Source organism: Salvelinus alpinus, chromosome 7 (assembly GCF_045679555.1).
Source record: "Salvelinus alpinus chromosome 7, SLU_Salpinus.1, whole genome shotgun sequence".
Classification (NCBI taxonomy): Eukaryota; Metazoa; Chordata; class Actinopteri; order Salmoniformes; family Salmonidae; genus Salvelinus; species Salvelinus alpinus.
In genome coordinates this window covers 32900908-32927289 of record NC_092092.1, presented here as the reverse complement: position 1 = coordinate 32927289, position 26382 = coordinate 32900908, and the positions used below count along the sequence as shown (strand labels likewise).

At 41.3% G+C, this 26382-nt stretch overlaps 1 protein-coding gene across 1 annotated transcript in view; it reads left to right on the top strand.

Annotated features, from left to right (window-relative positions):
• Positions 1-26382, top strand: part of LOC139580836 (carbonic anhydrase-related protein 10-like) — a gene marked incomplete in the record, with an annotated part of 315977 nt that overhangs the window by 44312 nt on the left and 245283 nt on the right. The window contains 1 exon segment of the mRNA XM_071409901.1: positions 22793-22867. Coding sequence (XP_071266002.1) covers positions 22793-22867 — 75 coding nt within the window.

Below are 26382 nucleotides of genomic sequence, written 5' to 3'. Positions count from 1 at the left end.
ACACATCAGATAGTGCCCCTGGCATTTTCCTGTATAGATTAGAAACAAGTGAGTAAAAAATAATATAATACAATTCCATGTACAGATAAATAGTTAAGCAGTTAGATTAAACAACTCCTTTGTAAGATAAATGTTTTACAATGAAACATGTATGGAAATAGGTGAATTAACACTCCTCAGTTAGCAGGCTCAAGCAAGCTAAAACCCACATGGTAGAAAAAACTAACTTGAGGAAATTGTTAACAAGTTAGAAATAATTTAAACACACTTTGCTGTAGTCTACTATTTAATAGTTAAAAATTTCCCAAATTCCTGGACTTAACTTCCAATGAAACATTTCTGGAAAAATTCTGGAAATTTACCGGAAAGTTTCCGACCCTTTGCAACCCTAGTAAATGCTATAATAAGTGTTTGGCTGCGCTGATAGACATGCTTGATCCGTGAAACACATTTGACATAAGTCCCGAAAGTAATACAAATTTTAGTACCGAACTGTTTTTCTATGTTCTAGTATCGAAAAACTACAGAAGTTTTGGTATACCGTGCAACACTAAAGCACATAAGCAAGCACTGACACCCATCGTATAATAATTGCACACAAAACACACACATACATATGCACACACACGGCACCACCCAAAGTGTCCCAATTTGCCTCCACAGCCCTGTCAGGAATGCAAAATCTCCAGTCACTAATCTGATAATCCTGTGCAGATGTGTGTCCAGTAAACGGGATATAGTGTAGTGTGTGTGTGTGTGTGTATTTTCTTCTGTCTGTGGGTGTGGGTGGGTGTGAGAGAGAGAGATATCTACACAGTATTTAGGCTACTATAGTATCCTCTTTCAGTATCCTGATACAGTTGTTTTTGTTTATCAACCTTTCTTCCGTGATAATTGGTGATCATGCCTGTATACATTGTAACACAACAACACACTTTGCAGTCTTTTGACACAACCAGGTGCACTGGCTTTGAACGTTACATTACTGGAGGTGTATTTCTGTTGTTTTATATAGTACTTTGTCATAGTTGTTTGTGTAACCACATAGTTTACTGGACTGTATACTGCATGGTTCACTGGTTATGACATATACCTTATACCAGTGTTTCCCAATTCCAGTCCTTGAGTACCCCGAACAGCACACATTTTTGTGGTTGCCCCGGACAAACATACCTGATTGATTGAACTGATTGATAGTTAGTTGACAATTTGAATGAAGTGTGCTTGTCCTGGGCTACAATAAAAATCTGTACTTTTGACAATGACAAGTGGAGCGTTTTATATCCATGGCAAATAATTTGTAAGATCCCCTCTTACTAACGTTGCAGCGTTGTTGGACCTGTTAGTGGTAGTTTTGTAACTGCACTTTGATTTTAATTTCGTGGAGGGATTCAATTTCGTTTAAACATTTAAAAGTTCACACCCCTAATATGAACCCAGTATTCCATATCGGACATGGGATTTGAACCGACAACCCAATGGTTTCTGGCCCCCCTCTATTCTATAGGCTATCTGGCAAAAATGTCTGGCCTTCCTTATCTGTGCTGTAGCTCCCAGCATACAGGGAACAGCCTTTGTCAGTGGAGTCAGCTGAGGAAGATTGTGGAGTGTTAGGTAGTCTCCCACGCGTATCGTATTACATGGGAAACCAACTGCAGATACTTTGCACTGTGCGAAAATTGTCAATATTTTTATCTGCAGTGCATGCTGAAAGTATTCAGACCCATTAATTTTTTCCACATTTTGTTACATTATAGCCTTATTCTAAAATGGATTAAATAGTTTTTTCCCTCATCAATCATCAATCAACACACAATACCCCACAATACCCCATAATTGTAGCAAATGTTGTATCACATTTCCATAAGTATTCAGACTTTTTTCTCAGGACTTTGTTGAAGCACCTTAGGCAGCGATTACAGCCTAGAGTATTCTTGGGTATGACGCTACATGCTTGGCACACCTGTATTTGGGGAGTTTCTCCCATTCATTTCTGCAAATCCTCTCAAGCTCTGTCCGTTTGGATGGGTAGCATCACTGCACAGCTATTTTTAGGTCTCTCCAGAGATGTTCAATCGGGTTCAAGTCCGGACTCTGGCTGACCCACTCAAGGACATTCAGAGACTTGTTCCTAAGCCACTCCTGCTTTGTCTTGGCTGTGTGCTTAGGGTCATTGTCCTGTTGGAAGGTGAACCTTCGCCCCAGTCTGAGATTCTGAGCGCTCTGGAGCAGGTTTTCATCAAGGATCTCTCTCTGATTTGCTCCGTTCATCATTCCCTCGATCCTGACTAGTGACCCAGTCCCTGCCAATGAATACATCCCCACAGCATGATGCTGCCACCACCATGCTTCACCGTAGGGATGGTGCAAGGTTTCCTCCAGACATAACACTTGGCATTCAGGCCAAAGTGGTCAATCTTGGTTTCATCAGACCAGAGGATCTTGTTTGTCATGGTCTGTGAGTCCTTTAGGTGACTTTTGGCAAACTCCAAATGGGCTGTCATGTGCCTTTTTATTGAGGAGTGGCTTCCGTCTGGCCACTCTACATAAAGGCCTGATTGGTGGAGTGCTGCATAGATGGTTATCCTTCTGGAAGATTCTCCCATCTCCACAGAAGAACTCTGGAGCTCTGTCAGAGTGACCATCGGGTTGTTGGTCATCTTCCTGACCAAGGCCCTTCTCCCCCAATTGCTCAATTTGGCCGGACGGCCAGCTCTAGGAAGTTCTTCCATTTAAGAATGATGGAGGCCACTGTTTCTTGGGGACCTTCAATACTGCAGAAATGTTTTGGTACCCTTCCCCAGATCTGTTCTTTGACACAATCCTGTCTCAGAGCTCTACGCACAATTCCTTCCACCTCATGGCTTGGTTTTTGCTCTGACATGCACTGTCAACGGTGAGACTTTATATAGACAGGTGTGTGCCTTTCCAAATCATGTCCAATCAATTGAATTTACCAAAGGTGGACTCCAATCAAGTTGTAGAAATATCTTAAAGAATGATCAATGGAAACAGGATGCACCTGAGCTCAATTTCGAGTCTCATAGCAAAGGGTCTAAATGTATGTTTTTTTATTTTTTATACATTTTCAAGTGCACTTGCTTACATATTTGTAGAATATTCTAACTCCAGAAATGGTATGTTTCAACATGATGACATGATGAAGTGGTTCTTCCTTTAAAAGTTACGAGCTTATGCCTCGACTGTTAGTGGTAGATGGTGGCATTCTGTCATTGCACCACACTATCACAAGGGGGAGTTAGAACGAGGTGTTTTCAGTCTGATAGTCTCTCTTCTCTGGCACTAGATTCCTGCACCAGGCAACAACAAAAAAACTATTGGTGGTCCTGGATATAAGAGAGAACTTGGGTTAATACAATGGGAGAATTTCACTTGAGATGTGAACTGACAATTTTTGAAAAATAGGCGCAGTGGTCTTTTGGTTCCTCTCCTTCTAAAAACAGATATAAATAATTCTACAAAACAAACTGGCTTTATTTACAAATTAGTAAGAATGTCTCACCCCATGTTCAAGAATGGCCTTTTTCCCGTTATTCAGATTGAAACCGCTCACTTTTGGTTATTTGAAAACGAAATAATCTCCAAAATATCATTACTTTTTAAACAAGCCATAGAAAGTTGGTTGCAATTTCAGTTTATTCCATCAGAAAAGACAGAATAAATAATATTAACAAATATTGTGGTTAAAATCAAATATACTAATCAATAAAAAAAAATGTTATCAATTGGAACCTTTATCAAGTGGAAGAAGGGAAAAGTAAGGAACTTGTCTGTTAAAGATCAAAATTGGTTAAAGAAAATTGTGATAAATAAAAATATATACCAGTGTCATTTAAGGACCAAAAAACGGACAGCCGTGCCATATAGATTGCAAAACAGTTGGGAGAGATTTTCGATGTACCAATTCCATGGCACATGGTTTATGAATTGACACACATTTTTCCATTCCTCCTGAAAGCACTAATCTGCTCACTTAAATTAATAGACACCCTGGTCATGGTGCTACAGTATGTTGTTACAGCATAATCAAAGTGAGGACAATCAGCGATCTGCTGTATACTTATGGCCTATTGTAAAATGACATAGACGCCAAAGAGAGCAGACGAAATGGACATGGTTTTCATCAAGCCAGCTTCTTTCTAAGGTGCTACCCGTTCCAGGGTTAGGACTGTAACCACCAGAGAACTTTAAAATTAGATTATGAACTCTGCAAATAACGTTTCCACTCCGATAATGAGAATGGTAAATTACTGTAATTATTACAATCATTCAATACATTGGAAAACAAAAGAAGCCATCCGCCCATGATGGGCTATTAGCAGGACAATAGACTCTTGCCAAGAAGGAGGGTAGGAAAGAAGGGAAGGGGAGCATTGTATTTAAAGACACTGCACAGTAGCCTAATAAACATGTATTTTGAAATAGTACAAAAAAAAATCAAATTCAATAATATATTTCTACCAAGGCAGATGCTGTGTTTTTGGTTGATGGCTAATATTAAAAACAGTCAAATGCATTCTCTCGGTTGCCCACACAGACTTTAAACATTTGGTTAATAAAGCATTTAAAGGTTGACATTGGTTGATTTTAAAATGTCTAACTCCACCAACTTTTAAACATTCCCAGAAAGCATTGATTATTATAACTTACCGCAGGCCTAAAACCTAAGGGTTTAACCTTCTGAATTAATGATTATATTGAAGATAGAAGCCGCCTCTTAATGAGTTCCGAGAGCCAATCTGTTATCCAACGATTATTATTATTGTTATTAACCCTGCATTATAATTATATAAAAGCCCCTTAGATATTAGATAACATATTTTCAAACACTTGGTCCCAAAATAGACACAATGTGGTCACAAAAACACCTCTCTGACATAGAGTCCAGCATATCTCATGATGATGTCATTGAATGTCTCGCCAGCTTTGATCCATGCCTGGGCCTGCAGCACACACAGTTCTTTGTTTGTCAGACGAATCATTGGGTTGAAACTACAGAACAGTACAAACACATGGTTCATGTTCTGGGACAAAAATATTATATATATATACACACTACCACACACTACCATTCAAAGGTTTGGGGTCACTTAGAAATGTCATTGTTTTTGAAAGAAAAGCACATTTTTTGTCCATTAAAATAACATCAAATTGATCAGAAATACAGTGTAGACATTGTTAATGATGTAAATTACTATTGTAGCTGGAAATGGCAGATTTTTTATGGAATATTTACATAGGCGTACAGAGGCCCATTATCTGCAACCATCACTCCTGAGTTCCAATGGCATGTTGTGTTAGCTAATCCAAGTTTATCATTTTAAAAGGCTAATTGATCATTAGAAACCCTTTTGCAATTATGTTAGCACAGCTGAAAACTGTTGTGCTAATTAAAGTAGCAATACAACTGTCCTTCTTTAGACTAGTTGAGTATCTGGATCATCAGCATTTGTGGGTTCAATCACAGGCTCAAAATGGCCTGAAACAAAGACCTTTCTTCTGAAACTCGTCAGTCTATTCTTGTTCTGAGAAATGAAGGCTGTTCCATGCGAGAAATTGCCAAGAAACTGAACATCTCAGACAATGCTGAGTGTTCTACTCCCTTCACAGAACAGCGCAAACTGGCTCTAACCAGAATAGAAAGATGAGTGGGAGGCCCCTGTGCACAACTGAGCAAGAGGACAAGTACATTAGAGTGTCTAGTTTGAGAAACAGACGCCTCACAAGTCCTCAACTGGCATCTTCATTAAATAGTACCCGCAAAACACCAGTCTCAACGTCAACAGTGAAGAGGTGACTCCGGGATGCTGGCCTTCAAGGCAGAGTTCCTCTGTCCAGTGTCTGTGTTCTTTTGCCAATCCTAATCTTTTCTTTTTATTGGCCAGTCTGAGATATGGCTTGTTCTTTGCAACTTAGTAGCCTATTCCCGACCGGTCACGTTGTACAGCTCCATATTTTCCTGATGGAAACCTTGAGGGTTTTGTTTGTTGTTTTTCATGTAATAGAAATACAATAATATTAATCAAATTAATTTAGCAACATTTCCTAAAATCATTCCCATATGCTATGTTCTTACAAAAAAGGTTTTAAATTCTCTAGTGCAGACAATATTAAAAACAATCAAATGCTTCTCAAAGATGCCCTCTGGTGGTCAAACTAGCACTAACTAGCATTAATGGCAACAATGGCTGACACTTAAATAACGTTCCATAGAATTATGCGGCAGCCCGCAGGCTGTGCTGCGTTCCTACACAACTTTTAAACGAAGAACCACTGAATCTAAGCCTATATGCAGGAACGAAAGCACATATTGTCAGAAATGTATCTTATCTGTAGTCTTTTCCTGATCATATATGTATCCGTCTAAAAAAATGTATCATACTTTCAATAGAAATCCTTACATGATATATGAATCATAGATATTTTAATATTCATTGTGTCTGATCAAAAATGGGCTAAATCCGACTCATGAAATGTCCAGCGCTGAAATAGTTTTACCTTTTCAGCTGCTGAAAATCATTGTGATTCTTCACATGAAGGTGAACTATCTGAGCATACATTTGCACCATATTCAGAAGTAGGCTACAAAAGGCACGGAAATCTAAACTTCATCATATTTAATCCAAGTTGCTATTTCCAAAACACATGTCTGCTTTTTCTGTTTAAAAAATGCAGCAAAGCAAATCCAGAGCTCAAATCACAACACATGTTTTCTGGAAAGATGCAAACGTGGCCCAATCTTTGGGAAAAATGTTTTTAGATATTTAACAGAAAATGTAGCACACTCTCAATACACATGCCTGCTCCGTTTGTTTTTATGAACGATGCGATGGGGGCGGATTGGGTTGTTAGCTGCGGTCCCTCGCAGTCCAGACCCAACGTGGTGGTACTGTGATCCACTCCAAACTGTCAATGCATAAATCATGAATCAAAATTGTGGCGATATTGCAAAAAAATAGTCATTTCAATTAACCATACCACAAGGTATCTACTCTACCTGCTTCATTCATGATGAGAAAGCTAACTGGAAACTAGCTCTCTAGCCAAGTTGCTAGCTAATTATCTTATATTAACCTCTAACGAGCCTCTACCCCGGGTCCGGGAGCACCCCCCATCCCCCCACACACTGATTAGCATAGCTAGCATAGCTTCACAAGTAGATAGTAGCATCTAAATATCATTAAATCACAAGTCCAAGACACCAGATGAAAGATACAGATCTTGTGAATAAAGCCACCATTTCAGATTTTTAAAATGTTTTACAGGGAAGACAAAATATGTAAATCTATTAGCTAAACACGTTAGCAAAATACACCACTATTCTAACTCCATCAGTTTCTTACTCCTTCAGGTGCTATCACCAATTCGGCTCAACTAAGATATTGATAGCCACTAACCAAGAAAAAACCTCTTCAGATGACAGTCTGATAACATATTCATGGTATAGGATAGTTTTTGTTAGAAAAAAGTGCATATTTCAGGTAGAAATCACAGTTTACAATTGCACCGACCATCACAAGACGACTAGAATTACTATAGAGAGCAACGTGTATGACCAATTTACTCTTAATAAAACATTTCATAAGAATAGACAAAGCATAGCAATGGAAAGACCCAGATCTTGTGATTCCAGACAATATTTCAGATTTTCTAAGCGTTTTACAGCGAAAACACAATAAATCGATAAGTTAGCATACCACATGTGAAAACGTTACCAGAGCATCGATTCCAGCCAAAGAGCGCTATAACGTAATCACCGCCAAAATATATTAATTTTTTCACTAACCTTCTCAGAATTCTTCCGATGACACTCCTGTAACATCATTTTACAACATACATATACAGTTTGTTCGAAAAGGTGCATATTTAGCCATACAAAACCGTGGTTACACAATAAAAATACTAGGAAATCAAGCCTCAATATGTCTGACGTCATCTATCAGAGTGATCTAGTTTAATTGAAAGCTAATCATATACTTGACTAAAAAATACAGGGTTGACAGGAATCGAAAGACAAATTAGTTCTTAATGCAACCGCTGACTTACATTTTTAAAATTATCCTTACTTTTCAATACAGGGTTCGCCAAGTGACGCGATAACAAACAAAATGGCGAAATATGCGTTTAAAATATTTCGACAGAACAACGATTTATCGTATTAAATATTGCTTACTTTGAGCTGTTCTTCCATCAGATTCTTGGGCAATGTATCCTTTCTATGTTGTAATCTTCTTTTGGTCGATAGATGTCCTCTGTCCTTGGAAATATCCACTAACGATCGAACGGGACCACAAAACGTGTCCAAAGTTTCAGAGTGCACAACAAAGAAATTCCTCAAAATCGCACTAAACGGATATAAATTGCTATAAAACGGTTCAAATTAACTACATTATGATGTTTTTAACAACTATAACGACTGAAAACATGACCGGAGAAATATTGCTGGTTAGACAACGATTTGGAATGAGGCAAGTCCGATGTCCTTCACGCTTCAGGCGCGCGACGAGAAAGGGAGGTCCCTATACATTTTGTGGTTTTATAATGGCTGTGATTGTGCAATCGATTCCATTCAAAACGTGATGACGTACAGACACCCAGAGGAAGACGTAGGCAGTGTCGGTTTCTTCATAGCATTCACTGTCGCCTTAAAAACAGACTCCAGATCAGGGGTAAAAATTTCTGAAATCTGACCCCTGTCATGAAAAGTGCTGTAGATATTGTTCTGTACCACTCAGAGACAAAATTCCAACTTCTATAGAAACTAGAAAGTGTTTTCTATCCAATAATAACAATAATATGCATATTGTACGATCAAGAATTTAGCACGAGGCAGTTTAATTTGGAGACCCAAATATGCTAATGCGGAACAGCACCCCCTATAGTTGCAAGAAGTTTTAAGCTCTAAAAGCTTAATCCGTTGGGGGGGTCTACTAAGTTAACATATGGAATTGTTTTAAAATGGCCATAGCATGGATCATTTAGCTACTTGATTTAAAAAGTAATAAGGTTTTGAAATTGTCTATCCTATATCTAGGAGATATAAAAAAGCTTAGGAAATACTGTATATATATAGTTTTTTGGACACATTTTTTGTTGGCACAAAACTACCTCCATACTTCCATTCATTTGTATGGGTTACCTTCAGACGAGTCCCGTGACACTTGTGGGGGTTGTAGAACAAAACTGAGAACACCATCATGTTCGTGAGAGTCTCTTGTCTCCTGTTTGTAGCCCAAATGGTTTGGACGCTGCAGACAGAAGTTGGCACATCAACGTTACCGACTTCAGATGAGTCCCGTGGGGCTTGTGGGGGTCGTAGAGCAAAATGGAGAACACCATCAGTGTTTGTTTCACCTGTCCATAGAGTGGTCATATTAGTTCGGACGTTACAGAATTTTCGGGAAGTCTCATGGTCTGACAAACACAACTGTAGCTCGGCCACCTTCCACCGCAGAAGCGGAAGTCCGACATAGGCGGATGCAGTGGATTGAGACGCATCCCATTCAAAACCAGATATCTCTAGTTTAAACTGATGGATTTTGATGGGATTGTTTTATTATGTTACTTAGATTGACGCGCGGATTACGTCAATAGACTCTTAATTAAGCCGTAACACAAAATACGCCTAAACGTTTTAAAACTTTTTATTTGGCATATAAACGTTTTATTTAGTCTATCAAAATGCATATCAAGATCGTGATATGGACCTCAGCCAAAAGCGTATGCATTGTATTTTTGCTGATAAAATATGCTATGTAGGCCTAGTGTCAGGATTTGTCTTCAGATATAGAAAAATAAGATGCCAACATAGGCCTATCTCAGGATATCTAATGAGTCCATATCCGGCAATACCATGACTGATATCCGGAGGAAATCCCAGAATGTTATGTGCATGATAGAAAAATATGGATTGCATATTTGTCAAATTATTAAGCATGTTCTGAAAACTCAGAAATGCATCAGAAATTGTCCTTATTTTCAGCATATCCAAAATCATATCAAGATCCGGATATGAACCTCAACCAAGATGCATATCTGGACTCAATATACAGTAGTTTCATATCTTTAATGTGCTGAGAAAACACAGTTATGCTATGTATTTGTTAACATGAAGAGAGAAAATAGGATGTCACATATCTCAGGATATCGAATGAGTCCATATCCGGCCATAGGAAATGTCCATGTGTGATATTCGGAGTAATTCCAATATAATATGTCTAAAAGACACATCTGGATTCAGAATTGGTCAGGATATACAGTGGGGAGAACAAGTATTTGATACACTGACGATTTAGCAGGTTTTCCTACTTACAAAGCATGTAGAGGTCTGTAATTTTTATCATAGGTACACTTCAACTGTGAGAGAAGGAATCTAAAACAAAAATCCAGAAAATCACATTGTATGATTTTTAAGTAATTAATTTGCATTTTATTGCATGACATAAGTATTTGATACATCAGAAAAGCAGAACTGAATATTTGGTACAGAAACCTTAGTTTGCAATTACAGAGATCATACGTTTCCTGTAGTTCTTGACCAGGTTTGCACACACTGCAGCAGGGATTTTGGCCCACTCCTCCATACAGACCTTCTCCAGATCCTTCAGGTTTCGGGGCTGTCGCTGGGCAATACGGACTTTCGGCTCCCTCCAAAGATTTTCTATTGGGTTCAGGTCTGGAGACTGGCTAGGCCACTCCAGGACCTTGAGATGCTTCTTACGGAGCCACTCCTTAGTTGCCCTGGCTGTGTGTTTCGGGTCGTTGTCATGCTGGAAGACCCAGCCACGACCCATCTTCAATGCTCTTACTGAGGGAAGGAGGTTGTTGGTCAAGATCTCGCGATACATGGCCCCATCCATCCTCCCCTCAATACGGTGCAGTCGTCCTGTCCCCTTTGCAGAAAAGCATCCCCAAAGAATGATGTTTCCACCTCCATGCTTCACGGTTGGGATGGTGTTCTTGGGGTTGTACTCATCCTTCTATTCCTCCAAACACGGCGAGTGGAGTTTAGAGCAAAAAGCTCTATTTTTGTCTCATCAGACCACATGACCTTCTCCCATTCCTCCTCTGGATCATCCAGATGGTCATTGGCAAACTTCAGACGGGCCTGGACATGCGCTGGCTTGAGCAGGGGGACCTTGCGTGCGCTGCAGGATTTTAATCCATGACGGCGTAGTGTGTTACTAATGGTTTTCTTTGAGACTGTGGTCCCAGCTCTCTTCAGGTCATTGACCAGGTCCTGCCGTGTAGTTCTGGGCTGATCCCTCACATTCCTCATGATCATTGATGCCCCACGAGGTGAGATCTTGCATGGAGCCCCAGACCGAGGGTGATTGACCGTCATCTTGAACTTCTTCCATTTTCTAATAATTGTGCCAACAGTTGTTGCCTTCTCACCAAGCTGCTTGCCTATTGTCCTGTAGCCCATCCCAGCCTTGTACAGGTCTACAATTTATCCCTGATGTCCTTACACAGCTCTCTGGTCTTGGCCATTGTGGAGAGGTTGGAGTCTGTTTGATTGAGTGTGTGGACAGGTGTCTTTTATACAGGTAACGAGTTCAAACAGGTGCAGTTAATACAGGTAATGAGTGGAGAACAGGAGGGCTTCTTAAAGAAAAACTAACAGGTCTGTGAGAGCCGGAATTCTTACTGGTTGGTAGGTGATCAAATACTTATGTCATGCAATAAAATGCAAATTAATTACTTAAAAATCATACAATGTGATTTTCTGGATTTTTGTTTTAGATTCCGTCTCTCACAGTTGAAGTGTACCTATGATAAAAATGACAGACCTCTACATGCTTTGTAAGTAGGAAAACCTGCAAAATCGGCAGTGTATCAAATACTTGTTCTCCCCACTGTATAAGGGCACAAGGCGAGACCCAGATGCAGACACGGGAGGCAGATGGTTAGAGTCCAAGGTGTTTATTAACAATCCAAAAGGGGAAGGCAAGAGAATGGTCGTGGACAGGCAAAAGGTCAAAACCAGTTCAGAGTTCCAGAGGTACAGAATGGCAGGCAGGCTCGAGGTCAGGGCAGGCAGAATGGTCAAGCAGGTGGGAATGGAGTCCAGAAAAATAGGCAAAGGTCAAAACTGGGAGGACTAGTAAAAGAGAATAGAAATGCAGGAGCACGGGTAACACACGCTGGTTGACTTGAACATACAAGACGAACTGGCACAGAGAGACAGGAAACACAGGGATAAATACACCAGGGAAAATAAGCGACACCTGGAGGGGGTAGAGACAATCACAAGGACAGGTAAAACAGATCAGGGCGTGACAGGATATGGTGCATATCCACAAAACTCCAAATATGCATTGGAAATGGTCTGTTTGTATTCTCTAGAACGGCTATTCCCAAACTGGGGTACACAATGCCGTCGGGGGTATGCCAAATAAAAATGTGATTCACATTTTCAAACAGTCCATTTAGATTTTCCGAAGGGGCTATACATTTGGGTGATGTTTTTTGCTCGCCTGAGTAGCCTTGTTTCACTGCCAAAAATAACATGAAACCATCTAGTGTTCAACTAAATAACAACACAATGTCAAATACAGGTAGCCTAGTCAAATAATGAACATCCAATCATATTAACCATTACTCTTGCGTGGGAATACCACTAATGGTCTGAATGTAGCCAAACGCAGCTGCTACTCATTCCGTTTGCTCGAAAATTGATAAATTATTTTAAAAAGTAAGGCCTGCGTCCATAGAGACACGTACTACACCTGCACCTGTCGATGACACAAGTTGTTCTGCTTCCACGAGCACATCCAATGCTAGCATCGGTAATTCTACATTTGTTGCTAGCCCAGCTAGCATGGACACTGACAGTTGTGAATCTGCTGCAGCCGAAGAGCTACTGCTCCCTTACCCGGGAAAGCACCGAACAACAGACAGGGACGTTGGACCATCGAAGAGACGCAAATATGATGAGAACTACATTGATTTGGGGTTCACTTATATTGGGAGTAGTGCCTTTCCTCAGCCACAGTGTGTTATAAAAGTACTATCTCACAACTCAATGAAACCTTCACTCTTGCGCAGACATTTAGAAACAAAACATGCCAATTTGGAAAATAAGCCACAGGAGTTTTTTGAGCGAGAATTAAGACGACTTTTGAGTAGTAAGACATGTATAAAAGCAACAGATGATACCATTAATAAGAAGGGGCTAGAAGTGTCTTATATGGTGAGCTACTGAGTGGCTAGGACAGGCAAGCCCCATACTATTGTGGAGTACTTTTAAAAATATTTTTTATAATTATTTATTACAAAAAACACAAGGAAGTGGTAACATTAAAGTATTAGAACATGAAGGACAAACAAAACAGCATCAATACACTATCAAACATGTATCAGTCTTTCCGCAACAGAGCCATCCTTATGTGTGAGGGTGCGTGTGCATGATAGTAATATAAAATATATGTCATAGTTTCCTTTTTCATGATCACAATCTTGTGAAACCCGAACCCTCCAAGTTCCCCCCACAGTTCCCCAATAGCTGTCCCTCAACCATTCGAGACCCGTCCCACAGTCCCCCCCCCCTCCGGAAAAGAAATAACAATTAATTCCATTCCCCACCCCCAAGAACCCCCCAATCCACCAACAACCAAGAGAATTAACTAAAGAGAAAAAAGGAAAAGCCAGAAGAAAACATTAAACAACAATGCAAGAAAATAAAAAGTAAAACAAAAGTAAAAGAAAGGACATCAAGGACAACTGAAATCATAACAGCAATGCCTACTGTATATGTTTGTGTGCATGTCTGGCACTATTACATGTATGTGTGTGTTCTTGTATCTGTTAATTGGAATGAGAGTGTGTGTATTTTTGCATGTGTACAAACACCTGCACGGCATCAGCCTCAGGCAAACCGGCATTAGTTGTAAAAACACTGCCACTTAGTGTCATTCAAATGTACTTTTTTCCCCCTTTATCTTTTGACCATCATTCTCTCACACAGCAACTCCACTCACACTTGTCTCCAATTCCACATACCAACCCTCAGCTTCCCTCAGCCCGTCCCATCTATCTCTGCTGGCCACCCACTTCGTGTTTCTACGCAACACATTGTTTTCAACTATGCTATGATGTTTAACGTACAATTTCAATCTATCTAATCGAATAGAATCTACAGATTGCGTGTTGAAGATAAATACTTTTACTAAGAGTATTAGTATATTAGTAATTGACTGACCAGGTCTCTCCAGATCTCCTAACAGTACTATTTCTAGGGTCAATTTTAGATCAATGCTATGCATTTTCAGCCATTCCTGAACCTGAGACCAGAAACAGGCTACCTGAGGGCAATACCAAAATAAATGGTCTATTGATTCTGTAACCTCACAACAAAATCTGCAGAGCTTCGTTGATTTTATGCCCCAAATATTCAACATTTTGTTGGTGGCAAGAATTCTATATAATAATTTTAGCTGAAAATCACAAAATCTTGAGTCTTGCGTTGTTTTATATATCAACTCATACACCCTGTACCATGGAATCGGTACATCAAAAATCTCTTCCCAACTATTTTGAAATCTGTATGGCACAGTTGTCAACATCCTGGTCCTCAAATGAAACTGGTATACTTTCCTATTTAGGCTATTTTTATTCCTATACCAGTTTTGATCCTTTATATTGGGCAGACAGATCAGTTCCATACCTCCTCCCGCTGACACCCGCCTCCATTTTTGGGGCAATGCTGTAATCAATTGGTTGTTCTCTTGGATTGAGTAGACCTTCCCGTACAATTCTGATAACTCCATGAAGGACATAACTCTACCATTACAATTTACAATATAATTTAAGAACAAAATACCCCTTTCAAACATCTTTCCCATAAATACAGGTATTTTATTAACCAGCACATTTGAGTTCAGCCAAAAATATTTGTTGTAATATTTGTTCTATCTTTTCAGGGGGATGAAATTGAAATTGTAGCCAGCTCTGCAATGCTAGTTTGAAAAAGACAGATACTTTGAAAAAAGTATAATTTTCAATTAATCGAAAATGAGACATGGCAATCTGCACAAAGGCAAAAAGGCAATTTTTAAACAAAGGATGAGCTTTTCTTATTAATCTACTTGAGAACGATTTAGGGTTTAAATAAAACTTTTGAATGAGTGGAGCTTTTAGGGAGAGGTTTAGTACTTTCATATTTAATAATCTCAACCCACTCAATTCATATTCATTATATAAATAGGCTCGTTTTATTTTGTCTGGTTTAGCGTCCCAGATAAAGCAAAATATTTTTTGCTCATATGATTTGAAAAACGAATCATCAGGAGTAGGCAGCGCCATAATTAAGTGAGTAAACTGAGATATGACTAAGGAGTTAATCAGGAGATTTTTTCCATAAATAGACAGGTATTTACCTCTCCATGGTGGCAGGATCTTGAACTAATAGTACAGGTAGATAGCAATAAAAACGATACTACAGAGATACAACATAAGCTAGAGGAAAAACAAAAAGAACTTGAGGAACTGTTTCAAGAACGATCTAATGTAATCTATTACAAAAATAAAGCAAACTGGATGGATGGATTCCTATCTCCTTCGGCCCCCCTTCACATTAGAGTCATCAGACAAAGTTCTATTGACTGTTGACATCTAGTGGAAGCCGTAGGAAAACTCATCCATATCTCGCTGTAATTTCATTGAGAGCTTGGTTGAAAATCTGCCACCTCAGAAAAAATTCAAACAGGAAGTGGAACTTCTCAGAAAAAAAAAACTTCTCAGTGTTTTCAATCCAATACGAATAATACTATTCATATATTAGCAACTGGGACTGAGGAGCAGGCAGTTTACTATGGGCACCTCTGTGCACCTTTCATCCAAGCTACTCAATACTGCCCCTGCAGCCATAAGAAGTTAAAACAAGGCCCCTGAACTCTCGTGTATTTTCTGCATTATGCAATGATATGGGCAGCGACCATGTAACGCTTTTACAACATACAGAAGTGCACTGGTTATCAAGGGGCAAAGTATTGACAAGTTTTTTTAAGTTGAGAGATGAGCTTAAAGTTTTATTTACTGACCATCATTATAATTTGCTTGACTGCTTGCATGATGACAAGTTTCTCACACGACTGGCCTATTTGGGTGATGTTTTTTCTCACCTGAATGATCTGAATCTAGGATTACAGGGACTCTCCGCAACTATATTCAATGTGCGGGACAAAATTGAGGCTATGATTGTCACGTTCGTCGTAAAGAGGAGACCAAGGCGCAGCGTGATATGAATACATTCTTCTTTTAATTAAGGAAGAACACTGAACAAACTAACAAAGTAACAAAAACGAACGTGAAGCTATATAACAGAGTGCTGACATGCAACTAAACATAGACAACTACCCACACAGACAGGTGGGAAAAGGCAACCTAAGTATCAATCAATCAATTTTATTTTATATAGCCCTTCGTACATCAGCTAATATCTCGAAGTGCTGTACAGACACCCAGCCTAAAACCCCAAACAGCTAGTAATGCAGGTGTAGAAGCACGGTGGCTAGGAAAAACTCCCTAGAAAGGCCAAAACCTAGGAAGAAACCTAGAGAGGAACCAGGCTATGAGGGGTGGCCAGTCCTCTTCTGGCTGTGCCGGGTGGAGATTATAACAGAACTATGCCAAGATGTTCAAAAATGTTCATAAGTGACAAGCATGGTCAAATAATAATCATGAATAATTTTCAGTTGGCTTTTCATAGCCGATCATCAAGAGTTGAAAAACAACAGGTCTGGGACAGGTGGCGGTTCCATAACCGCAGGCAGAACAGCTGAAACTGGAATAGCAGCAAGGCCAGGCGGACTGGGGACAGCAAGGAGTCACCACGGGCGGCAGTCCCGACTCATGGTCCTAGGGCCCAGGTCCCCCGAGAGAAAGAAAGAGAGAAGGAGAAAATTAGAGAGAGCCAAGATTTTCAAAATTTCCATAAATGACAAGCATGGTCAAATAATAATCAGGAATAAATCTCAGTTGGCTTTTCATAGCCGATCATTAAGAGTTGAAAACAGCAGGTCTGGGACAGGTAGGGGTTCCATAACCGCAGGCAGAACAGTTGAAACTGGAATAGCAGCAAGGCCAGGCGGACTGGGGACAGCAAGGAGTCACCACGGCCGGTAGTCCCGACGTATGGTCCTAGGGCTCAGGTCCTCCGAGAGAAAGAAAGAGAGAAGGAGAAAATTAGAGAGAGCCAAGATTTTCAAAATGTTCATAAATGACAAGCATGGTCAAATAATAATCAGGAATAAATCTCAGTTGGCTTTTCATAGCCGATCATTAAGAGTTGAAAACAGCAGGTCTGGGACAGGTAGGGGTTCCGTAACCACAGGCAGAACAGTTGAAACTGGAATAGCAGCAAGGCCAGGCGGACTGGGGACAGCAAGGTGTCATCATGCCCGGTAGTCCTGACGTATGGTCCTAGGGCTCAGGTTCTCAGAGAGAAAGAGAGAACGAGAGAATTAGAGAGAGCATACTTAAATTCACACAGGACACTGGATAAGACAGGAGAAGTACTCCAGGTAACCAACTGACCCTAGCCCCCCGACACAAACTACTGCAGCATAAATACTGGAGGCTGAGACAGGAGCGGTCAGGAGACACTGTGGCCCCATCCGAAGAAACCCCCGGACAGGGCCAAATAGGAAGGATATAACCCCACCCACTTTGCCAAAGCACAGCCCCCGCACCACTAGAGGGAAATCCTCAACCACCAAGTTACAATCCTGAGACAAGGCCGAGTATAGCCCACAAAGGTCTCCACCACAGCACAAACCAAGGGGGGGCGCCAACCCAGACAGGAAGATCACGTCAGTAACTCAACCCACTCAAGTGACGCACCCCTCCTAGGGACGGCATGAAAGAAGTATGGTTCTCAATCAGAGACAACGATAGACAGCTGCCTCTGATTGAGGACCACACCCGGCCAAACACACAGAAATACAAATCATAGAAAAAATAACATATAATGCCCACCCAAATCATACCCTGACCAAACCAAAATAGAGACATAAAAAGCTCTCTACGGTCAGGGCGTGACAATGATTAAGAATTTGGAGCTCTTCTCTGTCTGCATTAACAAGGACAACACACAGGTCTTTCCATCATTGTATGATTTTTTGTTTGCAAATGGACTCAAGCTTACGGACAATGTCAAATGTGATATAGCGAAGCACCTGAGGGAGCTGGGTGCGCAATTATGCAGGTACTTACCTGAAATTGACGAAACAAACACCTGGATTCATTATCCCTTTCATGCCCTGCCTCCAGTCCACTTACCGATATCTGAACAAGAGAGCCTCATCGAAATTGCAACAAACGGTTCTGTGAAAATTGAATGTAATCAGAAGCCACTGACAGATGTCTGGATAGGGCTGTGCTCAGAGTATCCTGCATTGGCAAATCGTGCTGTTAAGACACTGATGCCCTTTGCAACCACATACCTATGTGAGAGTGGACTGTGTGTGGACAATGATTTAAGACTGAGACGTTATGTGCTTCATTTCAAGCATACCCTTCTCATTAACCTATGGTGAGTTATTCACAATTTTTGATGAACAAATAAGGTTTTATATGTAAGATGGCTAAATAAAGAGCAAAACGATTGATTATTATTCTCTTTGTCACTTCCCACGAGCCGGGTTGTGACAAACTCACACTCATTCTTATTTTTAATAAATCCATCGTATTTTGTGTGTGTGACAGGCTTACAATGATGACAAAAAACAACATTTGAGAGTGCGCTGACCCTGGTGCTAGAGGGGTTACGCAGTTGAGACTTGAATGTTTGAAGGGGTACGGGACTATAAGAAGTTTGGGAACCGCTGTTCTAGAATATCAAAAACATGTCCTTTAAAGATATCCCCTGATATCGACCCTTTTCACCCAGTGTTGGCTTGATTGAGAGTGTCAGGGGCCCATCCACACAGCTGCGACCATTATAGTGCCCCACAAACAGGAGCGGGGTCAGAGATAATTGTCTCATAAGTTAGTATGCACAGCTGTCGGCAAGGTCAAGTTTCATTTATGGATGGACGGGTGTCTCTATTGTCTCACTCTGCTCAGCTTCCTCTCTCTCTCTCTCTCTCTCTCTCTCTCTCTCTCTCTCTCTCTCTCTCTCTCTGTATCTCTCTCTCTCTTTCTCTCTCTGTCCCTTGCCCTCTCTCTATCTCCTCCTGTCTATCCTCTCCCTTTCTCTTGATCTCCCCTCTCTCTCTCTCTCTCTCTAGCTCCCCCTTTCTCTATCTATCTATCTTTATCTCCCTCCCTCTTTCTCTCTCTGTCCCTCGCCCTCTCTTTATCTCCTCTTGTCTATCCTACCCCCTCTCTCTCAATCTCCCTTCTTTCTCTCTCTCTCTCTGTGTGTGTCTTTTTCTGCATGACTGAGCAGGTGGATTGCAAGTGCATTTTGATGAATATTAATGGGAGAGTTTGACAATTATATGAAAATGAATTGTTTATTTACAGAGTCTACTTGTGTTTATAGGTGGTTGGTAGGAACAGGCCAGGCTAGGCCGGGATAGGCCGCACACACAGAGAAGCATGGGTATGGAAAGCACGTAGCTAACGATGACTCAGTTCTGAACAATGGACAATGTTCAATTATCAGGTTATTGGAGTTGATCAGCCATACTTCTTTACGGACCAGTTTACTGAAACGGACCAGTTTACTGAAAACCTGTCACCAGTCATTTGAAACAACAGAAAATTTAGTAAGCCATTGTCTTGCATTGGAAGTTTATTTGGTTTGTTTAACCCTGTAAAGCAGGGGTAGGCAACTAGATTCAGCCACGGGATGATTTTTGTCGGAGCGGATGGTCGGGGGCAGGAACATAATTATAATACGTTGTACACTGCAAATTGACCACAACTAGCCTAAAAAGGCAAAAAATAATGATCATATTATACCTTGAATTACGTTGAGATACGATCACAGAGAACAGATTCTTGAGAATAGAGTTTCTAAATTAAACAATTATTTTGCTAAACTCCTGGTGATTTTACAGTGTTTTCTTTAACCAAAAATATATACATATTTTTGTATTTATTATTATAATAATTTATTGATAAAAACTTTAGGGAGCTAAAAGAAAATCAGTTGCGGACCGGTTTTGGCCCATGGGCCGCCTGTTGCCCACCCCTGGTATAAAGGTTTCTAGTTTTAATTACATAGAGCATAGATTAATTACGTTAATGACTCCTGTCAGTCTACTGATCATCTTGACGGGAGAAGGATATTGGCCCTATATTGACACGTGACCTTGCTTGATTGATTGCTTGGAGTCTAGATGGATCCTGATGTGAATACTGACACATTAGTTTTCAGCATCTAAACTACAAATTACTGCTGCGCCTCATTCTACCATATATGATCATCACTGTTCTGGGTTCAGCTAGGGGCAGGTGAAATTAACAGTGATCTATCATTTTGCCATATGCATCCCCCCATCCCTCCCTCCCTTCCTCCATCCCACCCCTTCCTTCCCTCAGAGTCCCGTCTGCATATCCTTTTATAGATTGGAAGAATTTCCTTTTTGCTGATGCCAGTAAGTGTGTTTCGGGGCCACAGCCAAGCAGTGTGGGAAATGGAACATAACTTTTCTGCTGTCCTGCTGTCTCGCTCTCTCTTTTGTCCCTTTTTTCTCTTTTCTCACTCTCCCACTCTCTCTCTTCAGTTCTCTCTCTCACTTTTCTGTCTTTCTCTCTCCCTTCATCCCTCCCTTCTGTCCTGATAATGTTATCTCCCTCTTTCCCTTCTGTCCTGATAATGTTCTCTCCCTTCACCCCTCCCTTCTGTCCTGATAATGTTCTCTCCCTTCACCCCTCCCTTCTGTCCTGATAATGTTCTCTCCCTCTCTCGCTCTGTTGCTCTTCCTCCTCTCCCCCGTCTCGCTGTTACACAGGAAGTGATGATGTCTTGTCTCTAGGCGAGCGCTGCCACAGAATATGGCGGCCAATTGTTCCAGAATTTTTTTAAATGATCGCTGTCTGTCTCAGACAGTTCTGAATAATTAACAGGGATAGGCTTGCTCATTACACCCATTAGAAAATGACAAAACAAAGAAATCGCTTCAATGTGATGGTTCCATTCCTTCCTCCATTCAACTGATTGCTTTCACAAGTGCAGCTCCCCTAAACAGAGTTGATTCTGAGGAAAATGTTGTCACTATGTCAATCATTTTTGGCCCAAGATTCAGGCTCTCTGAAAAGTAGCTTTGAATTCAGCAAAATTATTTTATACTTTATGTGTAGACCGGTATCTGTGCCACCTTGTTGCAGCCTGAGAGCTGGAGAGATACAGTCAATGGCTTTATGCAGTATTTCCTGTGGTATCTGCAGCTTATAAGGGGATCATGTCCAGCAGCTTCCTCTAAAGCCCCTCCTTATTTATTACTAGGATCCCTAGACCCACACACACATGCATTGACACATACACAGGATGCCACGTTACTGGTTCTTACCCCTGACTGTGTTTTTCCGTGGAAGGTCTTCCTGCCGAGACACCTATGGAACAGTGGAGGAGACTCTTATTTACACCTTATAACGTGTTGAATTCACTGCAATAGTGTAGTTATAGCTATGGAAGAATTGGAAGGATTGGTCCTTTGAGCCGGATAGCCATTGTTCAATTGCTATCTGAAACAATTCAATTTTGCCCGAACTCTTTACACTGCAATTGTGTTGCTGTCCCATGATGGGTTTTTGGTGGTGACTAAATGGAGAGTAAAACTAATTATATTGCCGAGAGGCAACACGGACATGTCGGTTATAATAGGTTATAATAGGTTATAATAGGTTATAATAGGGGAAACACTGACTCACTATCGTTCACCTAAGTGCCTGTATTGCAATGTTCAGTGACTCTGGCATCAAGGGTGGTGTTTACTTCCATTTCATTTTACATCGGAAGGGGAAAAGCAATCTATCATTTGGAGAAACCAGTCAGCGGCCAGTCAGGATGGTTAAGATCCATTTTTGGGGGCCGTATGCTGTTCGACACCCGCAGGGAGGTAAAACTTCAGACTTTCTGCCAGACGGGTAGCTGTTGATTGTCCAACTGATTGCCTGGGAGAAAATAAGGTTTTTGCACTCCTGTGTCCATCCTCTCTATGTAATTGAACCAGTCTCCTGCACCTAGTCTAGCGGTAGGCTAGACCACTCTTCGAAGGGGGTATAAGAACCACCCACCGCCCCGTACTTCCATTACGCAGAGGTAAGGCAAGGCAACCTCTAGCCCCTCCATTAAGCCGTGCTTCCCAGTGCAACCGAATGAACAAAACAAGTTGAGGTGTAAAAAGCAATATCCCCAAAGCTCTTCTGGTAGTTCTGGGTCCCAACCCTCCCTTTTTAGCGGGACCTTTACCTATTCACCTCAATTATAAAGTCCAGCCCTCCTCTAATCTGGGCTTTTTACTGCACACAACATAACAGAATGCATTTCCAGACTAATGCCCGAGGAAGGTGTGTGTGTGCGTGTACTTACACTTGTATACGTACCAGTATGTGTTATGTGTACGTGCACTTGTGTGTAGGATTTCAAATCTCGTGTTCTGTTTGTTCTCTGCCTGTCTTCAGGGAGTGTTTGTTTGCCAAGGCCTCTTCCTGAAAAGGTTAGAGAGGTTGGCTGGAAAGGATGCGGATCAAAATGGAACATTTACATGAAGGAGTAGAGTCAGTGATGTGAACACAGCGGGTGTTGTCTCTCTTGTCTAAAATTAACATACATCTGATTGACATGCATGTTCTCTGTTTCTTTCCTCTCCGACAGCTCAGCCAAATGTACCTAAAATACACGAGGGATGGTGGGCGTACAAGGAGGTTGTTCAGGGGAGTTTTGTACCAGGTAAGAATCCTTATGCTGCACTGTATGTTTGTTTTCTGTAAGGTTGATTGTTTTAATGTGAAGTGTGAAGAACATTGCATATTTTCTATTTCATCGCTCGACAGACTACCTTGCCACAGGCTCTGTTTTTAATGCTTACAAGACATCCGTTGCCTTTGTCATGTAGTTCACGTTGTTTTGTTGCTGATTGACTGACAGGTGTACAAGGGCCTTTCTTTCTACCTTGTTAATTTCCCTCTATGTGTACCCGTCAGCCCAATTATTTCCTAAGATTGTACTTTTCTGCTGCTGAGCTGTTGAGTGCTTTCGATGATGCCTGCAGGTGTGTGTGTGTGTGTGTGTGTGTGTGTGTGTGTGTGTGTGTGTGTGTGTGTGTGTGTGTGTGTGTGTGTGTGTGTGTGTGTGTGTGTGTGTGTGTGTGTGTGTGTGTGTGTGTGTGTGTGTGTGTGTGTGTGTGGTGTTAATGCATGCCTTTTATTAAAGCCTGAGGATGTGTTATTTTATATGAGTGTGTGTGTGTGTGTGTGTGCGTGTGTGTGTGCGCGTGCGTGTGTGCGTGCGTGTGTGCGTGTGTGTGTGTGTGTGTGTGTGTGTGTGTGTGTGTGTGTGTGTGTGTGTGTGTGTGTGTGTGTGTGTGTGTGTGTGTGTGTGTGTGTGTGTGTGTGTGTGTGTGTGTGTGTGTGTGTGCGCGCGTGCATCAGAATGCATTTGCATGCTTTTTTATTACACCTGCAGTTGTATATGTGTATATGTCACACAAAATAACAGCTGAGAATCAACTGTCAGCGACTGAGGAGCGCTGTGTGTGTGCGTGCACGTATGTGTGTGCGCGCGCGTGTCTGTTTGTCAGAGACACATCGTCATTGCAATGCTTTATCTCCAATATAATGTCAGCGCCCCTGTCCACGCAGGCCTTCCTGCACCACTAGCCGCTCAACAGCAGCCGTTTTACCCCCTACCCTCTCAGGTCTCTGCCAGAGAGGAGCTGATAGTAGCCGATAAAGGAGGAAACTTTACCCCGTGCGAAGGAAGTGACATTACTGAGCTAGGGTGTGATAATCCTGAATCGGTTGATAAGGCACTGTGGTAGTTAGAACTAGGACCACAGGGAGACTGTGGGGAGTCGGTAGGTAGTGTTGTTATGGATATTATTGTACCTTTTCAACTATTTTCATGGATAAAAGGGTAGCTATTAACATGTTGTATTAGGATTTGGTTTGACTAATTCCTCAGGCCCTTTCTTTATTACAAATCATGTCTAGGGCCTGGAGATATCCCCCGTCTATGTCTACTCATAACCAACTGCAAGATGTCCTGGTCCTGGGAATTCACAGGGTGCTCATTGTATTTGGTTTGTTTAGTTTTTTAAACCCAGCTCTCTGATTCTGTTGATGATTATTCATTGATTAGTTACTTCAGGTATTCCGCTACACCCGCAATAACATCTGCTAAATATGTGTATGTGACCAATAACATTTGATTTGATTTGAGGTTTGCTAGTGCTGGGCTGTTACAAAAATGCACACTCTGATGGGTCCACTCCCCCGGACCGGAATTTTTGAACATTGCTGTACAGTAGGATATTTGTAAAAGCTAACGTGATCCCATTTCGTAGCCTTATGTCACATAACTGACCTTTGCAATATAATGTGCCCTTTCTGAGCTACCCCAATTAGCTTTAGTATTTCCCAAAGGTCAACGAGGACCATTAGTATATGCCTGCTTTTAATCTGCTCTGGGGAGACGATTCTCCCAGCCACAGATCTAGGATCAGCTCATTCTCTCTAGATCCTAATACTAACTATCAGAGGGGGGAATACAAAACTAACCTTAGCTCAGTGTCTAGGGCCAACTCCATCCTAGTCATTCAGTGTACAGTCATCTCTTCAGAGAGCATTGAGAAGCAGCTCTTATTGGCACAGTATGGAGTTAAAGGTCATTTGAGATCATCAGCTTTGAGCATCATCTGGGGTCATTCCAGGAAGCCCGGCCCGGATGTGGATTTTGCTGTTTATTATTGTTGTGTTTTTACATCATTTTTTCCCTCTATTCTCTTTATCCCAGTTCAGCAGATTTTCTTGTTGATCCTGCTGAAAGATTATTTTAGAGGAGATAAAGCCTGTGAGGAATGGCTGGTTGCTGTGAGCTAGGATTAGGGAGGGAGGGAGGTAGAGAGGGGGACTTGGCAGGATCCAAAGCAGTGGTTGAACCATCTTGAATTGTCATGCGGGGATGAAGAAAGCTTGATGTGGAACAGGTAGCATGCTGTTCAGCCAGACAGAGGTGTCAAAATGAACATGTGGTGTATAGAGGGCGAGAAAGGGGGTTGCATGAAAGTGACTGGTTAACACTCACTCCCTTCCCTTAACCGAAATGACTATCATTTCAGAAATCTCAGTTTCTTTTTGTCCAATTTCTCTTCTTTTTCTCTCTCTTCCTCCACTTTTTATCTTCCTTCCCCCCTCTCTCTTTCTCCGCCTTCTAGCTCTTTAAAATATCCCTTCTCTGTCCTGTGCCACTGGAGCGAGATGCGGGGTAGATAGGAGAGAGGGATGTGACTCGGCTGGCCTGGCTAGCTGCTGGTTGTCTCTCTGATGTGTAGCTGGTAGGCAACTGATGGTTCTCTGGTGTGAAGTGTTGGACTGTGTGCTCCTGCACAGATCCTCTCCATGACAGGCACTGGACTAATGAGAGAGAGTGGAGATGGAGAGGACCGGGAGCGAGAGAGAGAATGAGAATGAGAGAGAGGGCAGAACGAGAAAGAGGGGGGTGAGAGGAAGAGACGAGGGTGGGAGATGGAGAGATAGAGATAAAGAGGAAGAGATGAGGAGAGGCAATTATAACAACCGTACAACTATGAACTAGACATGTGTAAGCAGCTTTCACCAATTCAGTGCTATTAGATCTTTAAGGTCCATGAAGGGAAACAATGGAATCCATCTTCTTTTTCCTACTCTGCACTTGCTACAGTGTTACTATGTACCCCCGATGTAGCACCAGCTTCGCTGCAGTGAAAGTCTTCCGAATTACTGCTCCGCTGCTTAAATGATAACAAGTCATGGAAGACTCTTGATCTGAAAAAGATCAAATATGAGATATAATCAGACAGAAACAGACAATCAGTATGGTCCGTTGTTGAAGCGTCAAACTCTGTCATCTTTGTTTACACAGTTAACTATAGCACTTTCAATTCTTCATTCCCTTCTCTCTAAAAGTCGGATTTAATATCCACACTTCTGTTTCGAATAATAATAGTATAAGAGTTTGTTTTCTTTGAAAGGAGGGGATTGATTAACAAATGAAAGGTTTCTTCAGCCTTACTTGAGTCTCGGTACTCAGAGACAAGGAGGATTCACCAATTACAGGTTTCTGAGCTACCGTTGCCAAAACCCGGCTTCCTGAAAATCCCTTTAAAGCCTTTTAACTTAATTCTCCAGTTAAAGGGCAATTCCGAGACGTTTCAACCTCATATTCATCCTCTCCAGCACCAACCCAGTGTCTACGTATGTGAAAAC